At 35.8% G+C, this 22,273-nt stretch overlaps 1 protein-coding gene across 1 annotated transcript in view; it reads right to left on the bottom strand.

Annotated features, from left to right (window-relative positions):
- Positions 1–2,763: 2,763 nt before the first annotated feature.
- The window catches only part of CAPZA1 (capping actin protein of muscle Z-line subunit alpha 1), a 42,254-nt gene continuing 22,744 nt past the window's right edge, over positions 2,764–22,273 (bottom strand). The window contains exons 2-10 of the mRNA XM_051993020.1: positions 21,525–21,588; positions 19,944–19,995; positions 11,005–11,068; positions 10,264–10,470; positions 9,297–9,376; positions 8,210–8,288; positions 6,456–6,527; positions 4,833–4,895; positions 2,764–4,481 (exon numbers count right to left, since the gene is read on the bottom strand). Coding sequence (XP_051848980.1) covers positions 4,341–4,481; positions 4,833–4,895; positions 6,456–6,527; positions 8,210–8,288; positions 9,297–9,376; positions 10,264–10,470; positions 11,005–11,068; positions 19,944–19,995; positions 21,525–21,588 — 822 coding nt within the window. The 3' untranslated portion in view covers positions 2,764–4,340. The remainder of the gene's footprint in view (positions 4,482–4,832; positions 4,896–6,455; positions 6,528–8,209; positions 8,289–9,296; positions 9,377–10,263; positions 10,471–11,004; positions 11,069–19,943; positions 19,996–21,524; positions 21,589–22,273) is intronic.

The following is a 22,273-nucleotide window of genomic DNA, read 5'->3' on the forward strand; positions in this document are numbered from 1 at the left end:
CTAGAACATTACATCAGAGATTGGAATTGGAACAGGCATTGGTGATTTTATTTTACAAATGAGACCCGCAAAGCTCAAATGAATTCTAAAAGGCCATCCAGAATAACAAAGCTGAGATCTGAACTTGGCCCTCCAATTCCAAATCCTCTCCCACTGTAGGCGAGCCCTAGACAAGCTGATGATGAAGTCCTGTTCTCCAACCTACAAAATGGGAAGAAGATAGCTGTCTGGACTAGCTCTCAGACCATGTCTTGGGCTGTGACTCCCTCATCTCCTGAACTTTTTGGCTTCACTTTACCGGCTATTCTCTAGCCATCTTCTTACTAAAAACTCTATTCTCTCCTTTTCTTCAGTTCTGGAACTAGGATCCACTCTGTCAATGACTCTGAGACAGTAATGTGCTCTCCTACGGTCTCATTCATCATCACTGTAACTTTCCTTGCCAGAGTGTCCTTCCTAGGCCATCATTAACTGATGGATGTTGTTTCTGCCTCTATTATAGTGTTCGTCACAGACTATATTTGCTTTTGTATTTATATTCCCAACTCTTAACACATGGTAAAGGCTTAATAAAATGCTTTTTTCACCATTCATTTTACTAGGATGTAATTACTCAGACCCTGGCTAAACAGCGTTTCAACATCACTGCCAAAATCTTAAGTGGAAAGGTAAAGCCTAGACCTATGGTTTTTGTCACTAAAGGCAATTCTGTTTGGGGTTTTGCCATTAATTAGTTCTATGACTTTGAACAAATCATCCAAACTTCTGAGTAGCCTCAGAATCAGGCTCAGACATCAGTGTTTTGAAAATGATATTTTATGAAACATGTAAGTTTCCAAGAGAATATTTTGATGTTGGTGAAGATTTTTCTATAAAATATCAACATAAGAAAATATTAAATAAAAAACAAAACAAACATATTCCATGAAGAAATTGCTTTTGTTTTAAAATAGGTTTAATCTTTGTTTTGTTTCAAAATTTCCTGCACCTTTTGTGCCAGGGGTATTTCACACTCCCCTTCTCCCTAGCATTTGAAGGCTCTGTTGGTGGACTGTTGAGCTCCAAAGCATTCCATAGCCAAATCACTCTGGCAGCTTTTGCTAGCTATTCTCTATTCTGTTAGTTATTCCTACCTCTAAAATTCTCTATGTAGCAAGTTTATTACCTTTGAATATCATTATGCACATTATGCAAACAATATGCTGAAAGATATAGAAAATCGGAGAGCGGCATGAGCTAAGTATCAGAAGGCTGATTTCCCCATTAGGTGATCAATGAAGGCTTTAAATGGTTGTCCATGGGACTCAGAATACTTGCAAGAGGACTCTCTGGGTAAAGACAAATTAATGGGGTATCTGAAATGGAGTAATACCAAAGCCAGAGGTAGGAATGTTTGAGGTCAACAAAAGTTACATATGTTGCCAAGAGCTACTTTTGCTGGGAGAAAGGAAGATTTGAACTGGCCTTGGGATAAGTGAGGCAGAGAAACTCCCTCTTAATTCTTGGCTGGGAAACATGATAAAAGCTATTCCCAACATATCTATAGTTAAAGCAGAGTGGGGGTGGGCTGGGGTGTGAAAACAACCTTCAGAGCTAAGTCCATGTAATATACTTCATCTTGTTTAAAAAAGTTCAAGGATTCAGAAAGGGTGGGCATTAAGTTTAATAAACTTATTTAGATCAATGGTTCTCAAAGTGTGGTCCAGAGAATCCTGAAGATCTCTGAAACCTTTGTAGAGGGCCTACAAATTCAAAATTAGTTTTTTATTTGTAATATGGTAAATATCTATAAATATAACTCACATATGCAAAAACTCTTGGATAATCTTCAATAATTTTTAATAGTATAAAGATAATGAGAACAAAAGTTTGAGCTCACTGACCTAGATCAATCTCCTCATTTTATAGGTAAGGAAAAACAGGGACAGAGAAGCAAGGAAGATGAAAAGAAAAAGGGAATAAGAATTTATTAAATGCCTACCATGTGCTAGGCACCATGTTAAGTGCTTTACAATGATTATTTCATTTAGTCATCACAATTCTCTAAAGTGTTTTCATGTATTTATTTATAACAATTGTGGAAATTGTGGCAGAGAGAGCCACATTTGTCCAGATTCAGAAAGCTAGTGAAATGTCTGCAGCTTTGAATTCAGGTCTTCTTGCTTCAAGGACTAATGCTCATCAAGGTCACACAATCAGCTCTGTCTCATGACCACAAACCCACATCTCTCTCTCTTTAAAAAAAAATAAAATAGGGCAACTAGATGGTGCAATGTATAGAGCACCAGCCCTGAAGTCAGGAGGACCCGAGTTTAAATCTGACCTCAGACACTTAACCCCTCCTAGCTATGTGACCCTGGGCAAGTCACTTAACCCCAATTGTTTTGGGGGGGGAGGGGACCCTACTTAAAAAACAAAAAACAAACCAAAAAACTAATTTAAATGTGAAGATTGCACACCCACACATACCCACTCATTCATCCTTAAAGGTAAACTAGAACCTCTAAACATTTAAGGGGAAAAGTTATTTTCCAATAAGAATCAATGAAAGTTTTATGGACAGTTCCTAACTGTGGTCACTCAGGGCTAGGCTGATTTCTTTAGGTTTCTCAAAGTTCAGGCAGGGTAGTGTAAATATTAAGAGGCAGGGATTAGATTCAGATGGCCTGAATATTCTTCTCAAATCAGACCCAAGACAGACAATTTCACTTCCCACCTTGGGAGCAAAAACAGAAGGGATTATAAAGGAGAGACTCAAACAGGTTTAGAACAAAACCATTGTATTTCTACTAGTAGGTACAGAGGATTTTGTAATATGGATGAATATTATGAATGGCAAATAATACAAATATACTTTATTTTGGAAAAAAGTTTACATAAGTAACGGGACATTTTGGAAACACTCTTGCTTAACTATGTTACGAACAAAAACAATGCCACTTTAAGCACAAATATCTTCCTCTTCATTGTGTATTTGGAGATAGGAAGACAGCACTTGGTTTAAAAAAAAAAAAAATGACCTCATGTTAAGGTCTGGTCACCTACGTGTAAACAATGTAGAATGAATTCATCATACAGAGTTCTGATACCAGCTCTAGCAAATGCAAGGTACCTGTGTTTTGAGAGCTATGGAACACCTCTCTTCACTCATCTTCCTGGAAGAGTTGCTGCATCAGTCTTACCTAAGATCTAGGCAGGCAGGACCGAGGAAGAATGTCAAATAAGTTTTATAAACCATTTAGAGTGAATTGCCAGTGTTCCCTTTAAGTACATTAAGAAACAGGTAACAAGAGAAAGACACTGCTTTAGAAGTATTCCTCTTACTTTGGTGCAAATCTTTTTTTGATTTTTATTTGTGATTTATGCATTTGTCTGATTCATACACTTACAGTACAAACTCTAGTAACTTGCCACAAAGCATTAAGCATAATATGCCTATTATTCCTTAGGCATCTGCATTTTTCAAGTTTTAATATTTATTCTTCTACATCCAGACTGTGTCAGCAGTTCTTGAATATAAAAAAATATACCAATGGGTTAACTATATTCTAAAAATGCAGATGCCTGTAACAACCATGTTACTAGGAGGAAGGGAATTTTCAGAAAAGGAAGAAAGCAAACAAATTCACTGGGAGGGAATGTGGTTCAAGTCTTTGGATTAAAAAACAAACAACACAAAACCCCCAGATTTTCCCCCAGAGAAGCTGGTCATTATGGAATTTCCAGAAAAACCCCCTTTTTCCATCAAAGGGACCTTAAAAACCCCATTTCAAATAGTAAAAATCTACAGTTACCAGGATGCCATTAAGTGGCAATCAGCAGTCAAGAGAATATGGGATGTCTGTAGATATATTTTGCAGCATATTTTAAGCTACTGGTTGATCAATAAAAACCACTGGTGTACCAGAAGTGCTATTAAAGATTAGGATGGCAGGGTACTGAAAACATTACCTGCCTCTTTGTGAGAGGGCTTTCATGGCTAGGAAATTTTCTAACCAGTACATAAACTCCAGGATATATCTTTCTCTTTCTTTCGTTCTTTTTTTTTTTTTTTTTAATGTTAAAAATAAATGAATTAAAAAAAAATCCTACAAGTAGATACAGTCACAATAGGAAGTTACATGGCAAGGACCACACAAAAAAAAAACATTGAGACAATGCTATTGGTTCAACAGTATTCCAAGAGGCTAGAAAACCTTAACTTTGAAAACCCTAGCAAAATACCTCACTTGTTTAGAAACCACCTACTTATAAGACTATACTTTGAATCTTTTTTTCTTTTCCTTTTCTTTCTTCTTCTTTTTTTCTTTTTTTTGCATCTTATGACTGAAGAACTTCACTTAAGCATTTTGCATTTCTTTACCAATCTTGTAGCTGAGTATCTTGTTCCAGTCAATTTTGGTGCGGGTAACTGGAAGCTGCCGGCGCAAGGCCTTGAATGTGGTATCTGACATCGTCTGATAGTTCTCACTAATTGCGGTCTGCAATAAATAATTGATTTGTAGATAAATTTCTAGAATAGAAACTGAAACCAGATCAGGTTGCACTAAGAAAGTAGCTTGAATAATAAAGGAGATAGTTGTGTGGTCTACAAATGATAGAACTTTTGATTTTTTTTTTTTTTTTTGGAAGTGTTTCTACTAATCCCTGAAGTAGTTCAAGGAAACTCTCTAGTGTGGAAGTATTTAAGAATTCCACTTTGTTGCATTTTTAAAATAGAATCAAAGGGAAATGCAAACCTAAGAATTTCAGAGACAAGATTTTTAAAACTTGGACTAGGTGTTAAGATACAGATTCAATGTCTCTAGATAAATAGCCAAAAATCATTTTACCTGATACTCATTTTCAGCTTGTTCTATGATTTTAATAAATTCCTTGGCAGTTTGTACATCATCCTAATAACAGATAAGAAAAAGCATGAATACAATTATTTATAAGTAATACATAAAAAGTTCATTGAATATAGGAATTTAATCTCCAATGGAAGAGACCATGAATACACTTGTGTAAATATTCTTAGTGCAAGAAGCTATGACAGAAGCACCTGTTACATACAGTAACCAATAATTGGTTAATTAATCCCCCCAACTGCTACTTAAGAGCGGTGACAACTAACCATTATTTTGCTTGAAAGATTTTAGATTTTTTAAAAATGAAATGGATTTTTCTTATCTTTTCATCTTCTTGCTATCACTGAGTAGAAAAGGATAAAAGTAAAAAGAACAGTCACTGGACTGTCACAAAAATAGGCCCGGTGGTCTTGAGACCATACTAAAAAATCTTTCCTTAAAGGAGACTGTAGCTTATAGAATCTATTTGTGGATAAATACTGGCAATATTTTTTTAAGGTTAGTGCAGCTGTGTTCCTGAAAATAATGTCTTTCCAACATATAGCATGCTTTTCTCCCTATACCTCTGCAGCCCCCAAATCCCATGTGCCTTGAATCTTAACATGCAAAGTGGCTAATTCCCAAGTGACCCCTAAAGTCAGGATAGAAAGATCCTGCTTGCAGAAGAGCACTTTGGAGCACACCTTTCTAGCTGAATGGACCTGTGTCTTTGTGTTCCCAAATGCAGAGCTGCTGCCTATATGTAGGATTCTATATATGTGTATGTGTGTATGTGTCTGAGGTGTCTATTGACCCTCTTTTCCCCTTTTCTCCACTGCTTGTCAATTAAGTTTTATAATGATGTCTATTGTTTGACATTTTGTTTTCAGCATCCTGACTCATAAATAGGTTGCTTCCCCGTTACTGAATGTCCATGGTCTTCCTTTAAACTACACATAAACTGGTACTGAAGCAAGGACTTTACCTGTTACTAGCTACACCTCTGTAATCAACTAGGGAACAGAGGCCTTGTCATAAAACAGGGGGGCTATCCCTGCATGGTGACACAAGATCTCATTAGTCCTTTTTTCATTATGTGCAATTGCTCCAGACACAACAGTTGTAAAAAATTCTTCCTCCTCCCCAACTTTCTCAGTGGAGTTCTAGGGGATATAGTTAGTACTTTATGTATATCAGGTACTGAAGGTTTTTTGAAATGTAGCTTACTATACAAGATATCATGTAATTCCCAATCAAAGACATTACTGCTTTCTTTTTTAAAAAACAATTGACCACCTCACTGGTCAATACATTCTGATTCTGGCAATGGTAGAAAGGGATTTCTGGATTTCTTCTTTATTACAATCATCTCACAGAAAGGAAGAACATTCAATTCCTAGAGTCACCGCTATTGCTCTAAGTCAAAGATTATACTAGTAACTGGTCTGACTGATTTTATGATTGTCCCAGGAAGCTCTTGCTGCTCTGCTCATGGAGACTTCCAAAGTCAAAACCTTGAAAGCAGAATGTGTGTTTATGTTAACTTTCAAGATCAGCTCTGAAGAATACTGGTTCCTTCAGGAATCATAGCAATATTACGAGAGATTTGAGGCATTCTATACTTACAGTAACGGTTACTGAATCCTGTACATCTTTGTGACTAACCAACTGAACATTGCCATCTTCATAGTAATGGACCTGAATGAAGGAGTTTTTGAATAAATTAAATAACAAGTAATTCATAAGGGAACATCACCTAAACATCATCATCTCTGAGCAGATTATTCACAATACTGCACATGGAAATTCTTGAAACGTCAAAAGACTTCTGATTTCAACACAATGCGTATTGCCTCTATCAAAGCAGAATGCATCACCTTAATATAGTAGTAGTTTTTATGAGATGCTGTGGCTAATATTTGGATGTTTACTTCTGGGAAGATACTCTGAAATCCTTCTAAAACGATACAACCTACCAGACTTCCTATTTGTTCCACAGGCACAGTTTATGAAAATCCATTAGAAATGAGGAAAGGATTTTTGTAGAAGTCTTATTAAAGGTTTATTAGGGAGGATCAGTGAAGCATAAACATTAACTGACATTACAAATGTTATTTTTAAAAAAAGACACAATATTGGGATAACATTTAAAGAAAGATAAGCCAAGAAAGATAAGTCTTTTCTCTGATCCTTAACTGGATCAATCATAGGTTAATTTTTTTTCCCTTGAGACTAAGTCTCCCTATGTCATCAGGCTGAATGTACTCACCAGTGACCCTGATCCTATTACTAATCAGCATGGGCACTCTGGCTTGCTCCACTGCTGACTGCATTGGTTTGACCCTCCTAAGGACTCACCCAACTAGTGCTTGGATTTAATGTGAACACCCAACTGACTTTAATCCTACTGCAACTCAAAACTCCTGAACTCAAGTGATTCACCAGCCTCAATCTCTCCAGTGGTGGGGATTACAAGCTTGATAGTCACTGCTTAACCCAACCCTTGTTTTACCTCTAGGTTTGAGCAAAAATTAACTGATGTTGAATCTTTCTTGACATAGACCCTTATTAGGATAGATGAAAAAAGACCATCATAAGATGGCTGATTTCAAAAGTCTTAGAGCAGCTTTCTCTTTGGTTGTTTTTAAAACAAGTCCACTTATGCCATCTTAAGATGAAAATCTTGCCAGACTTTCAGGACCCTTTGCAATTTAAATACTAATTAAATGGCTATCTTTGTCATTCTCATCAAGGTTTAAGCTTTTACCTACCTGGTCCTATCCTATTACTAAACTCTTAGTTTCTCATTATCTGAGATTGTCTATTTCTTCTTTGAGTTCCTCACAGCATCTAGCCCGACAGCTACTCATTAAATATTTACTTAATGAGCTCAAAATCTCCTAGTTTTGATTTTAGCTCAAAATTAAGCCATCTTTATATTGATAGTGTCTTCCCTAACTCTGGGTTAGATCTTATCTTTCCTTTTTGCTTATTTATCCTAGTAAAAACTTGTTATTCCTTAAAGTCACAATACATTCTCTCAACACTAAAAGTTCCTGATTCCCCTTCCCCCCCCAAAAAACAACACACACATACCTTTTTCTCATCTGACCCCAGTACTGCTTTGGGAAAGATATATAAACTCCTGCCTTCTTAGTTGCAACTATAAAAAACTAGTCTCCGTATCAACTCATTCTAACTCAGAACATGACAAAAACTTGCTGTCTTCATTCTAAAAAGTCCATATCCATTTTCTTATCACAAAATCCAACTTCTGAACTAACTTTTAAAAGCACATTTAAATACAATGTAATCAAGTTTTCAAGTATGAAGAAGTTTCATTTTCTGAGGGTTGCTATCTTTTGGTCAGGTGACCTTACCTGAATCTTTAGCACTCCAACTACCTGAGCTGTAGGTGGTGTGATGGTAAACTTCCACTCTGATCTCCAACGACCATTCCTAGGTCAAACCAAAATGCAATTAGAGAGTAAGTGAAAAGTAAAAAAAAAAAAAAGAAAGGTTAAATTGCTAATGGATAGGGCAGGAACCTTTCTGTATTCTGACAGTGATGACTAGGGATGATATGCCAACCAAACTTTGGATTCAAAATGTAGTTATAAATACCAAGTTGACTTAACCACTTTTCTGTGAAGAGCACCATCTTAAAAAACCCAACAAACCAGACCAAGACCAAAGCACTGCTAATCAGTGACTTTGTCAATACGATTCATTTTTGCTTTCATTCAATTGAGAGAAGTGAAAAACAGCAATGGTAATGATCCACATTTTTGTAACATTTTCTTTTTTTCTTTTCGCTGAGGCAATTGGGATTAAGTGACTTGCCCAGGGTCACAAAGCTAGGAAGTGTTAAGTATCTGAGGTCAGATTTGAACTTAGGTCCTCCTGACTTCAAGGGCTGGTGTTCTATCCACTGCACCATCTAGCTGCCCCCTTTATGGTATTTTCAAAAACTATATAGGCAGCTGAAAGATAGGAAGTGTAGACTTTATTCCTTATTTATCAATCAACAGCAAAACTGACACGTAAAGAAGGAAAGCTGTTTTGCCTAAATTCATGGGGTTCACTAAGTGACAGTTAAGTGGCACAGCCAAGACATACCAAAAGCTGGCAGATCCTCTGACTTCAAATCCAGTATTTGTTCTCCCCCCCCCCATATTAAATGTTTTGCATTGTTTTTGTGTTCCCCCCCCCCCAAAAAAAAATTATAAAATAGATAAACCAAGGTTTTGGTTTGAAAGATGGTATATCTATCTAGTTTATAAAAGCTTATAAGTCATTTAAGAATTTTCTATAATATCCTATAAACGATTATAGGATATTATAGTCCTAGTTTACTCCTATGAACATTAAGCAGCAAGATAGACAAACAGACAGACAGAGGGCAGAAGATGCTGGACTAGGGTGACCAGGTAAGGCAGTGAAAACATACAGCCTCTACATTCTTACCAGAAATTTTTAGGCTGAAACTGGTGGCTCTCAATACAGGCAATAATAGTCTTCTGCCCATCTATAATTTTAGCATATACCTATTTGTGAAAGGAAAAAAAAAATCAGACTGAGGCAACATGAAAGTTCTACTGAAGTTTGTCCACATAATACCGCTTTGGATGGGTAAATCTTAAATGATAAAACCACTAAGACCTACAGTATGACAAAAGTATTAGTTATAAAACAGGAGTGGATGGGGAGCAGGGACTATAACTAAAACCTTTCTAAGGTCCTAAAAATTTACTGCATAACTCATGGCACACTGAAATCACTCAAATTTATGTCGTACTTTAGGTTTCTTCACAATGAATATACAATGTAAGTGAAACAAAATATTTTTATTCTTGTTTACATATAAGAAATTTTAAACTCAAGGACAATTAGTACATAATAAAACAGATTCAAAACACAAGCCTCTTGAGTCAATGTTTATAGATTTGCTTTTTCTTTGACAGCTATCATTTTAAAATCATTCTTATCATCACCATTTGTTTTGAATGTATATGTGTATACATACATATGTACACACACACATATATACACATCATTTCTTTTCTGAAATCTTTTTATTTTATCAAGGACAAGTATCTCCCAAAGAATCATATATATGGCCAATGGCTCTTCCTAAAAACCTTATTCTGACATTTTGTCCATATCTAACTTAAGAATTTTCTACTATTCTGGTTACGGCTTGTCATTACTGATATGAAAATAGCACAAATCTGATAAGGATGTAAAAATTAATGTAGAGGCATGTGGTGATGCTATACAATTTATACGATTTTTCTCAAAAATAACTCAAGTAACAAAATACAGAACTCCTAAATAAATACTCAATAAACTGTAAGCCATTGTTCCAATGGACCAAGTAAACGCTTATATAGAAAAATATTTTATATAACAGTGAAATAAACAGATACTTAACAGTACAGAAGCCGTTGGAATAATGATCTTTCACATAGGCCCTTAATGCATTGTCACAGGATTCCCTCCATGACTTCAGAGCTCCATCTATATCCTCAGGTTGGGGGTCACTTGCTTCTTTCCGTAAGTGATCAAACTTAAAGGAAACTTTATTTCTTGGATCTAAAAATCTGCCACTACCCAAATCACCATGTTCTGTAATTAAAACCTTTCAAACACAACAAAATTTATATACATAAATATATTAAAAATGACATTGTGCTCAACATTATTTTTGAAAACTGTCATAGGCACAAGATAAAACTAATTTTTTTAAAATAATAGTTTATTTTCCCAAATACATGCAAAGATAGTTTAACAACATTAACCTTTGCAAAATCTTATGTTCCAAGTTTTTCTTCCCCCTCCATCCCTAGATAGCAAGCAATCCATAAAGCTTAATTCTTTTATTTGCTATTTATTCGACTCATTTTTTTTTCTTATATAAGGAGAGAGATGGATGACTGCTACAGGAATGATTATCTCTCATTCTATTTGTTCTGCTCACTTGTTCAAAATGACCCTCCCCATCACTATGGAGGCTTCCAGTGGAAAACTTGTACATAGGGTCACAACTAAAACTAAATTTCATTGAGTAATAATACAAAAGTTTAGTTTTGCCTCATTTAGACTTTCCTAGGAGCTTTCAAACATTTCCTTTTGCTTTTGCTGAGATCTCTCTTGATCAGGAATGGATATTTACCTGATCATCATATCCTTCTATCTTCACTGGAGTGAACTGATCCATATTATATTGGGCGAATGCACTGTTAAAAAATGTAAACAAAGAACTCAGTAAGACTAATGGCACAACAAAAACTATGGAAGTTTTTATTTTTTATTTTTTTCTTTGCAAATGCAAATTCTCTTTCTTTTATTTATTTATTTTTAAAATTATAACTTTTTATTGACAGAATCCATACCAGGGTAATTTTTTTTTTTTTTTACAACATTATTCCTTGCACTCACTTCTGTTCCGATTTTTCCCCTCCCTCCCTCTACCCCCTCTCCCAGATGTCAAGCAGTCACTATACATGTTAAATATGTCACAGTATATCCTAGATACAATATGTGTGCAGAACCGAACAGTTCTCTTATTGCACAGGAAGAATTGGATTCAGAAGGTAAAAATAACCTGGGAAGAAAAAAAAAAAAAGCAAACAGTTTACACTCATTTCCCAGTGTTATTTCTTTGGGTGTAGCCGCTTCTGTCCATCATTGAGCAATTGAAACTGAGTTAGATCTTCTCTTTGTCAAAGAAACCCACTTTATAGAAGTTTTTAAAAAGAAGGAAAAGTAACTTTTGAAGAATATTCTAATAATTATAGCACTGTATGATTTTGCTGCCTGGATCAGACTTAGTCTTGTCTTTAACAATAAAGTAAAAATATCAAAGATTGAACAATTTAGCTCTCAGTTATTTTAACTCATTTAGTCAACTAATAAACATTCATTAAGCACCTTCAATATGCCAGGCATTGTGCTGAGTGCAGGTGATATCGGGGGAAAAAAATCAATCTGTCCACAAAGAGCTCACACTTTAATGGGTCAGACAATATAAACAAAAGCTTTCAGATGTAAATCAGACAGTAAAATGAATGAGAGACATAATCATTAAGGCACAGTAGCAAAGCAGATGGTAATGTGCCATATTTAATGTTATTTTTACTGATAAAGTCTTATCAGTTTCTGATGATGAGTCATTTCACAGTGCCAAGGACTTTGGTAGAAAGAGCTTTCTTTCCTGGGTCTTTAGGAGCTCCGGCTGTGAGGGCTAAGCTGAATCTAGTGATGGGAAATTGGGAGTACTGCCCAATAGAGCTCCTGAGCTTACCTGTGAGCTCCTGGTCACAGCTGATCAACATTCGGTATTGTTGATTGTGAGAAAGGCAAGCCTTTCTTCCAACAATTTCTGCCCTCACAGATAGCTGTATAGCCCAAACTAGAAGCAGGACCAGGTCATCTGGAGTGTCCTGTTGTTTCCAAGATTCTTGAATTTTGGATTCTTAACTATCTTCCCTAGAATCTGAGAGGAGCTAGTGGTTGTGGTTTGATGTGCCTGGGTTCCTAGCTCTCCCTTAAGCCACAGTTAGATTGGTCGGCCTAACTTGTTGGTGGCAGTTGGCCAGAAGGTAGAGGGGATAGATAACCCTTTCTCTGTAGGAGTCTCTTCCCTGGAGGATGGCTAGGGGGGCTGTACTGGAAGAAAGACTAATACAATTCCCAAGGCTCTGACTCCATCCGGAATTCATCTCCTTAAAAGTCTTCAGGGTCTTCCCATTTTTACAGTACAAAATATAAACTTGTTAGCCCAGTTTTCAAGATCTTCCACTAACTGACTCCAACCTATATTCATCTAGTTTTTGTGCAAAATGGATTCTGGATTATTTTCCTTTTCCTCCCTCCATGTACTTGCACACATTTTCCCATGAAATGTTCTTCCTCTCTCCTTCCTGTCCTGCTCCACTCCCCTTATCTCACCTCTCCAAACTATTACTGTTGAAGTAACTCTCTTTTTAAAGGAATAGTTTAGGAACCATTACTTCAAGATGTAATCTTTCTTTTCTCTAACCTCTTCTCCCACTTCAAGTTTTCCAATATACTTAATCAAATTCTAATTTATATTTGAATTATAAGGCCTTAACTTCTGAGAAGAGCCACCAAAAATCATTTAACTCAACCTTTTATTTTTACAGATGAAAAAACTGAGGCCTGGAGATGTAAGTGGTCTATCAGGGTGTATAGTAGTAAAGTAAATAGCAGATACAGAGTTTGAGTGTAGGTCCTGACTTGAAAACTAGGAATTTGTTACTATGTCACCTGAATATATTCCTCATCTTCACTGCTAAACTATAAGGACTTGGGGGCAAAAACTTTGTAGTTTTAAATATCTTTAAATCCAGTATCTAAAACAGTCTCTAGACCATTTTTTTTGTTGTGGTTCGGGGAGGGGTATCAGTCCAAAGTTGGAAATTTCCACATTTCAGAGAACTCCCAGCATGGTGACTATATCCTTTTGTCAATGCAAATCAGTAACTCTCTCTAATACATAGATTTAGAGAAGTTCTTGAGGCCTTAAGAGTTTAAATGGCTTGCTTCCACTAGCTATATGTAGGGGCAGAAGTCAGAAAATAGGAAAAATTCCTATTTTCCAGATTCCTTAGTCTCTTACACAGAGCTGTCACTTAATAATGCTTATTGTTTACACAGAATGCCAGTTAAACATCTATGTACCAAACAGGCAATGGTAGAGTTATAAAGGTAGGATCAAGACTGAGCTAGGAACTAAAACATGTAATGAGTGGAATGGTAAGGATTTGAAGAAAGTTAAATTTCATGTGCAAGTCTTGAAATAGAAGCACAGGCAGAAAGCTGAGTATTAATAGTGAAGAGGGGAAAGGGCCACAATAATTAACCAGAAAAATATAATCACCAAACAATATATTTTTAAAAGTATTATTTTGGGACTCAAAGAAAAAGTATTCTGCTTATTTGCTTTATTGAGGAGTTATGGAATTGTATCTGTGTTGGCTTCTGGTTATTAATAACCACAATAAATGGAGTTAATAAAACCAGATCAAATGATACAAGTAAATAGTTTTGCTCTGAGCTCTCTAATAGCTGGAAATCACTAGTCCTTTGGCAGAATTCACTTAACAAGTCTGTCTTTTTTGTTCCTTGCTCCTACCCCCAGACATCTCAGAAATCCCTATTTGTAAGGCTTGTCAGAAGAAACCAAAACAATAAATGAATTTTCCCAAAAAGATAAACCTCATCTTTTTTTTTTTTAAACCAAAAAATCAACCATAGCCCCAAACAACAAAAAATTGTGAACCTTGTAAATAATCAAGCACAAGTGAAAAGAGTGGTTGTTTCCTACACTTTTATTATTCACCAAATGATAAAAGATATGAAGACATACCCAGCATATTTTAAGCTATGTCTCATTCCCAACGCCCTTTAAATATGGTTTCCTACTTCAGCAAATTTCATGATTTCTAAATGAATAATTTCCTTTTGCTAAGCCTTACAATAGTAAACAGTCACAAGTTGTAGCATAATGAAAAAATTATAAATGGAGCCCAAAACACATTTGTTTCTAAGAATACTTTATGATAAATACTCACAGGAAAAAATAAGCAAGGGGGGACTGAATGTTAATAAGATTTAAAGCTACAAGAATGGAAACTAAATAAAAGAAGTGTTACCTAAACTATGTTCAATATAACCAATTAATTAATATATTAAAAACACTTAAACATGTGTCTCAAGAAGATATACTCAAAGAGCATAGCTGAGTAGCATAGTCTGATACCACAGTTGAGTCACATGCAACCCTGATTAAAGCATACAGATCCACATTTCAACCTCAAAACCAAAACAAAACAAAACAAAAAACCCCGAATCTTTTAGTTCAAGCTTGTCACTTCTCTCTCTTCTCTCTAAAACAATCTAGATAATACAAGTTAACTATCCAAGTGTTAGAGCTATGTCTGATGTAGTGGCTATCAGTGTGGTCACATTGCCCCCTTTTTATTATATGGTTCCCTTAATGTAGTTCTTGTTCCTCATGTTCATGCTCACAGAGGAGCCTATATAAAAACAGTTGCTGACAACCAGGGAGAAGAGAAGTGCTGATTTCCCCGATTTAAAAGAATATAAAAAAAAAAAAAATCCTGCTGTGTTTCATTCAAAACGTACATTGCTGCTACCAACAGCCCCTTGTCAACCTTCGGGAAGTTTTCTGAGCCTCTCAGGCTTTAACATGGGAAACTCCTATGCAGCTTGCTGGTAGCTGTCAGGCTGACGGCTTGACCATTTTTCCTGCTCCCCAAGTCCTCAACAGTGTTTCCTGCCTTGATATCTGAACCAGTTTCACTATAAACTCATGTTACCTTGTCAATGTACCAGGCAAAGGTGCCAGCATGAGCAACTACTCAATGAAATACGGGTCGACAATAGCTGTCACACTCAGACTTGAGATCCTGTAACATGTTATATCAAAATTTGAGCTGCAGCTGACTGGTACCAGTAATGTCAACCATCACCTCCCAAACACAGCTGGCCCTACTGTAGCAGTCCCTACATCTCATTGGCCAAGAGGCTCTATAAGAGCTAATCAAATCAGTTCCTAGGCTGGTGTCCAATGTCCCACCAGAGAAAACAGCATGACAAGTTAGTTCTTCTCTCCTGGCAGGATCCATGAAAGCTTGATGCACCAAAGGGAAGGGCCTTTCCCTACCAACTAGACACCAGTCATACTCTCATACCATCCCTCATCAATACCACACACTTATTACATCTAGGTGGCCCCCAAATCCAAGTGCTCAATGATAACTATTCTGTGTGCTGGAACTGAGCACCCACCATCATCTGAGCAAACCAGACTTTTTTTGGTTTTTCTTTCTCCCATAAGCAACTGGTAGAGAGTTATAGTAAAGACCAGAAAAGGAAACCATCCAGCATTGGATTCGCACCCACCTTCCTCAGCCTTCCCTTAACTTCACCTGCCACACTGGGGCCATGCTGGCACCAGAAAGCTTTTTTCTAAAGGAACAGTCCCCTACCCTTACTGTGTCGGGGGAGGGGGAAGGGAGGAGAGAAACAGGACTCCTGGCCACTGTCAGTCTTATCCTAAGAGGTTCAATTGCAGGAACCTGCCAGGACTCTTCTGAAACTTGGTGCAAAGTGCATTGTACATGAATGACCTGTATCAGATTACTTGGGGAGAGAGGGGGAAAAAATTTGGAACTCAAAATCTTGCAAGAGGGAGCCTGGATAATCAAAACAGCAAGACATTATCATTATAGCAAGTCTGTGAGCCAAGTGTTATTATTAGCCTCATTTTGGAGATGAAGAAATGAGTAAAAGTCTGAGGTAAGATTTAAATCCAAATCTTCCTGACTTCAATAGCAGCACTACCTAAGTATAGAGTTTCTACCATACAGAGGCCAACTGGACCCCAGCTAGAAGTAAGCCGGTGAGTCTAGAGCCTCTAAAAGGAAAAAAAAAAGTCTCAATATAAAGTACTAAGATTGGGGGTTAATGTGTTCCTGGTGACATTAATTGCCCCTTCTCAATGGGGAGATGGGCCAAATTGGGATTTATAGTTATCAAGAGCACAGTTTCTTGCCCACCACTGTTCAGTTTTTAGACTCTCTGTGACCTCATATATCTTGAATAACATCGAGATATTCTATTTAGGTGATAGAATAATTGGAAGGATTTAGTTGAACAACTTTACAAAAAGAGTTGATTAAGTACTACTAAACATGGATGCTAAGACTAGAGATATAAAAATTAAAAAACACAGAGTCTATGCCCTCTAGATTACATTCCTTTGCTAGTGAGGCAACATATTAATAAACAATAATTAATACAAAGCAGAGTATAAAAAGGCCAAGTCCCCTAACACTTTCCATAGGTAGCATCCAGGTAGATTTCATTGAGAAAATAGAAACTGAGTTGAATGATGAAGGAAGAAAAAGATTTTAAAAGGCAGAGATGAAGAGGAAGTACATTTTAGACACAGACTGGTTGAATGAAGAGGATACCTTCCACTGAGTAGAGAGACTCTAGCAATTTTCTTTGTGCCTTTGATACTGGAGAGATGTCTGATAATATTCCTCTGCAGAGAGTCCTTAGGGGCCTACCTAAAAGGGTTAGTTTAGAACTCAGACCTTAATAGGAACTATGGCAACCACTGAAGAATTGGAACTTCAGATTCAGCAGCAGGTGACTACTAGTTGCTGAAGAGTTTTAATACAGTATTTTTACAATTCTGCACAGTAAATGCATTTTAGATCTATAATGTGAGTGTGTAATCTTCTGGTTTATATGAAGTCAGGAAGAAAATAAGCTTAATAGAATAGAATAGGCATTTTGATATGAAACAAAGCTACTGGTTGACAAATATCTATTAAGCAGTGACAATGGGCAGCAACAGTGCTAGGAGCTTGGAATACAAAAGAAGAAAACAGAATGGTCCTTAAAGAGTTTACATGCTACCATTTGTACTGGGCCAATAGTGATGGCCAATCACTAAAAGAAAATCTCAAAGTAGGAGAACTTAGCAGAGGCAAGCTGTGCCTTTCTGAGGAAGAAAAAGAAACAGGAGCAGCTTGAGCTCAGAGCCCCACCTGGTGACTTTTTGAGAGACTGCACTTTGAGCAGGCAGGCAGGCAGAGGCCCAGAGAGTTGTGTGGGGAGGTGGGAATCTTACCATTTTATTTTACTTTTAGCATTTCATCTGACTCCTCTTACACAAGGAAGAAGGCATATTTATTTCAAAGGGAAAAGCCAGAAAGCCAGTTTGGCTGGGATTCAGAACATTCAAAGAGAAGTAATATGAAATAAAACTGAAACCAGATGAGAGGATCTTAAGTGGTGGCAATGAGAAGTTACTGAGGGCTTTTGTATACTAATATGACATCATCAGACCTATCCCTTTGACAGCTCTGTAAAGGATGGGGTAGACAGAGAGTGACTGAAGGCACTGAGACAAATTAGGAATCTATTTTAGTTCAGTCAGGAGACGAAAAAGGTACAGGGTATAACGATGAGAAAGGGATATAAGAGATGATACAGAGATCTGGTGATAGATTGGTTATGAAGGAGAAGAAAGTTTTTTGAGCTTAACAAATGGGCAAAAAGACAAAGCTGAAAGGGACAACGGTGGATTACTCAATCAACATTTTAAGTTGATTATACAAGACCTATTATAACAGCAAATATTTTAGGTGCTTAGAAGAATCTGTGGCATTGGAGATAAGAGCTAAGCTCAGAGTTGTAAAGAAACAGATTCCAGTCCTGCCTCTGAAACAAACTTGGATGTGTGACTCCAGGTAAGTCACTGAGCCTCTCAATGTTTCACTACTCTTAAGAACGTGAACTGCAGAGCAGACACCAACTGACATTAATGGAGGTAATTTCTTCACTAGAAGCTTTCCTAAAGAGATGAAATTACATATTAGGTCCAAAAAGGAAAGAAAAGAAGAGAAAAAGTTTTGGGGTTTTACTTAATAAGAGCAAATAGTATGATTTGGCTGCTAAAAAAAACAAAAAAAAAAAAACAAAAAAAAAACTAACATGTCTTAGCCTATGTTATTAGAAAGTCTCCAAAGAAGAAGTAATACTTTTGTTACACATGCTAACTTGACTACACCTGCAAGATGTGCAGCTCTAGCTGATGCTTGAGGGAATGACTGAAAATATAAAGCACCGTCAGATGAAGATTACAAAGATGGCACAGAATCTCTCAGAATGTCTTAGGGGGAATGGTCATATGAAATTAACAAGTGTTAATATGATAAAAAGACCACAAAGAAGGGAAAAAACATAATAGGTGTCTACATAAAGATAACTTTACATAGCAACAATTCTTAGTAAGACTTATTATTATTGATTAAAGTTAAAGCATATGACTTACTTTTTAAGAAGTGACAGCTAAAGTACATATAACATGAGTTACTAGTTTATAAGGTAGCAGAAAACAATTTCAAGAGTTTTGAGAGCTTGTACATAATGGGGGACTGAATTGTGAACTGGAGATTTGTATTAAGGATTAAAACAATTAATTTAAAAAAGTGACATGTAAAAGAGATTTGATTCTTGTTGTTATTTTAAGATCAGTGAGTGAAAGTTACAGGCAAATTTCCATTGAAATTAAATGAATTTTTGAAAAATTATGCCTGTCTGAAAATTGAGCAAGCTACTTTGTTAGTAGTAAAGTAGGACCTTATCATGGGGAGCATTACAGCAGACTAGAATTCTAGCTGTTAAGAACTGGCCAATTCAGCCCTCATGACCACTGAGACATGCTCTCAAGGAATTGTTCTTATGTTTTATCACTTACACACCCTCCATTCATAAATAGTAACTGGACATACTTCTTGAAATTTGTTTTCTTGTGTCTGCATCTTTCTGGTCCAGATATGATTTCCATTCCAATGCATATATGTAGTGCCTAAAATAGTGCTTTATATTCTAGTTTGTTTATAACATAGTAGCAAGAGCTTTTTTATTTTAGATAAGCCTTGACAAGTTTAAATAAATGAAAATAAAAGGACTGTTCTACCTAGAAGGGATGTTGTTCTTGCACTGAGTAAAAGGCTAGACTAAATGACATCTGAGATTCCTAACTGCTCTAAGATTTTATGAAGTCTAATTTAGGTATTAAAGTCTGAATTCACGATATAATTTTGTGCATGAGATGTGGTGTATCTTGATGATAATATTATTAATGATTCTGTGCAAGGTCTCTATGAACTCTTAAAGATATGAACAATTTATAATTAACTGCTGAAGGACACCTATCTAAAATGGTCTATGTGTTACATGGGCACTAAAGTTCTAGATTTTTTTAGTCAGAAACTTTCTGAGAGGTACCCTGAAAAACTTTAAAAATCCTTTTAGATAAATGAGTAACCTGTAACTTTTTCTAAACTAGTAATATACTTACACTTGAACTGAATATAGTATATTCATTATAATAACTAACTAGATGCAAATTAACATTGCTTAGTGCCTGGTGCACAGTATTTAATAAATTTTTATTGACTGTTTATTAGGTCTGGTTCTCTACAAATAAAGTATTCAACATTAAAATTAGGTAGACTAAAGTAGATTTTAAAAAATACTTACTGAGCTGCCCCTTCCCTGAGAAGATTGTCATTGTTAAGTAGTAACCGGACATCTGGGAGGGAAAAGAAAAGGTTGAGAAAAGGTTAAACAGGCCAAATTTTTTTAGTAACATCTAGGTTAGGTTATTAGGCATCATATAGCTAATATTTATATGAATATATTACCATCTGTTAACAATTGTAAACAAGTTCTAAGTACAGGAATAGTCATAGAAACTGGATCTGTGATTTCATGCAGATGAGCACTTTCTTTATAACTTAAGAGTCTTAGAAAACTTCCTAGAAGGATGAGATTAAGTGACCTGCCAAGGTTCACACAGCCAGGATAAGTCAGAGATGGGACTTGAAGCAGGTCTTTAACCCACACTGCCACATTGTATCTCAGACTTTATGTCTACTATTTCCAAAGAAGATATTGTATAAACAAAAACTATCAAAGGCCTCTCTCAAAGGATTTTATAACAAATGACATTACTCCAATATCTTTTTATAATCAAATTACGATTAACATTTTTGGCCCTTGTTATCTTAGAAGACCTTATATATTCATCTAGATGGAAATAAAAGAAATCTTCTGAAAACACTGGACACTGATCAATGATAGAGGGTCAAATTTGTAAATAGGTGTGCCTTAATTCAGTTTGCTGGACATGGATGAGAGAGGGAATCTAAACCCAGAGGATACTGGTACTCAAAACTCTTAGAAAGCAGAAACAAGCATCTTGCATGCCCTAAAAATAGGCATCATACCACAAGAAAGTATATATAATTTATTAGCTTATCAAATAAGGGACTAAAGTTTATTTCAAAAGATTAAGGGTTAAAATGATATAAAGTCAAAGTTTAAACAATACTTTCTAGTTGCAATGAAAATATCAGAATTAGTTGTTTGATATTTATGTTTAGAAACAGGGAACCTGGGGGAATAATTAGTGCCTCCCATTCCAAATGATCAGTACTTGCCAGCCAGCATGGTAAATGATTATTGATCCTATTCTGCTTTTGTTACACTACGTTGATTCACGAAATATTAACAGCTGACATGCTTACTGATTTTTTTTTAACTGATTACATTTTGGTATTCCAATATTATTCCTATCTAGAATCTTAAAATAAAGTGACTCACCTAGATTAAAAAACTAGAACTTAATTATGGTCAAAGAAAATTCTGGAACTTATAACAACACAGGATGGTCTGTTTTTGAATCTCAAGAAATAATCAAATAATAAATCAGAACATAGGCATATGCTTTTTTATTTTATTTTTAAAAATTTAATTCATACTGTCTATAATTTGGGTTCAAATTTTGGGACCATATGTTTCTTGTTAGTCCTTGATAATTTTTGTTCTAAGCCTCATTTCTGGTTCTCATTCACGTTTTAGAGATTGAGGTAAATAGAAAAGATGATATGGAACCCTGGTATATGGGTATTGTGGGTTATTAAAGATTCTGGCTTAAAGAGATTTAATGATTTATAATGATAAAGAGAAAAATACAAGGTCAAGTTATTATATCTCTTTCTCTAATGAAGCTATCTATCATTTAATAATTTAACCATTCACTGATGTTTAACTACTCACCATTAAACACTTCATTAAATTCTCCTGGCGGAGCATGAGTGATGAACTTGGCAGCTATCCGTACCTATAGGAAATGAAGAGAATTAATGATTAATGATATAGTAGCTAATGTAAATGGTCACAATATTAACAGATGTCTGATTATGGGGTATGTGTATTTGTCTAATCATTTTAACTTTAGGGGAAAAAAATAAATTTTCATCACAGAATAATACATTCAGGAAAATAGATTTCAATTCTTTTTATTGTCTCTATCAACTCTAATGACTTAGAATAGTCCCTAGTCCCTAGAATAAAAAATTCATACACATCTATCTTACTTATTGTCTCTTAAGTCTTGACTTCAGAAAATATACAGAAGTTTTTAGTATCTAAATCAGAGGTCCTCAAACTACGGCCCACAGACCAGATGCGACAACTGAGGACGATTATCCCCCCCATCCAGGGCTATGAAGTTTCTTTATTTAAAAGCCCACAAAACAAAGTTTTTGTTTTTACTATAGTCCAGCCCTCCAACAGTTTGAGGGACAATGAACTGACCTCCTATTTAAAAAGTTTGAGGAACCTCTTTAGATTCTAAATGAATCAGGTAGGGTGAAAATCCTAGGGAATACAGTGCCTTTTACAGTTTGGAAACATCCAATTTTTGGAGGTAGGGAAGAAGATATATTACTCTGGGGACAGTAAGGTGAATTTTCTGCAAACAAGGTGAGTGAATAAAACATTTATCAATGGTCATGTGCCAAGAA

This window comes from Antechinus flavipes, chromosome 4 (genome assembly GCF_016432865.1).
Source record: "Antechinus flavipes isolate AdamAnt ecotype Samford, QLD, Australia chromosome 4, AdamAnt_v2, whole genome shotgun sequence".
In the NCBI taxonomy this organism is placed as follows: Eukaryota; Metazoa; Chordata; class Mammalia; order Dasyuromorphia; family Dasyuridae; genus Antechinus; species Antechinus flavipes.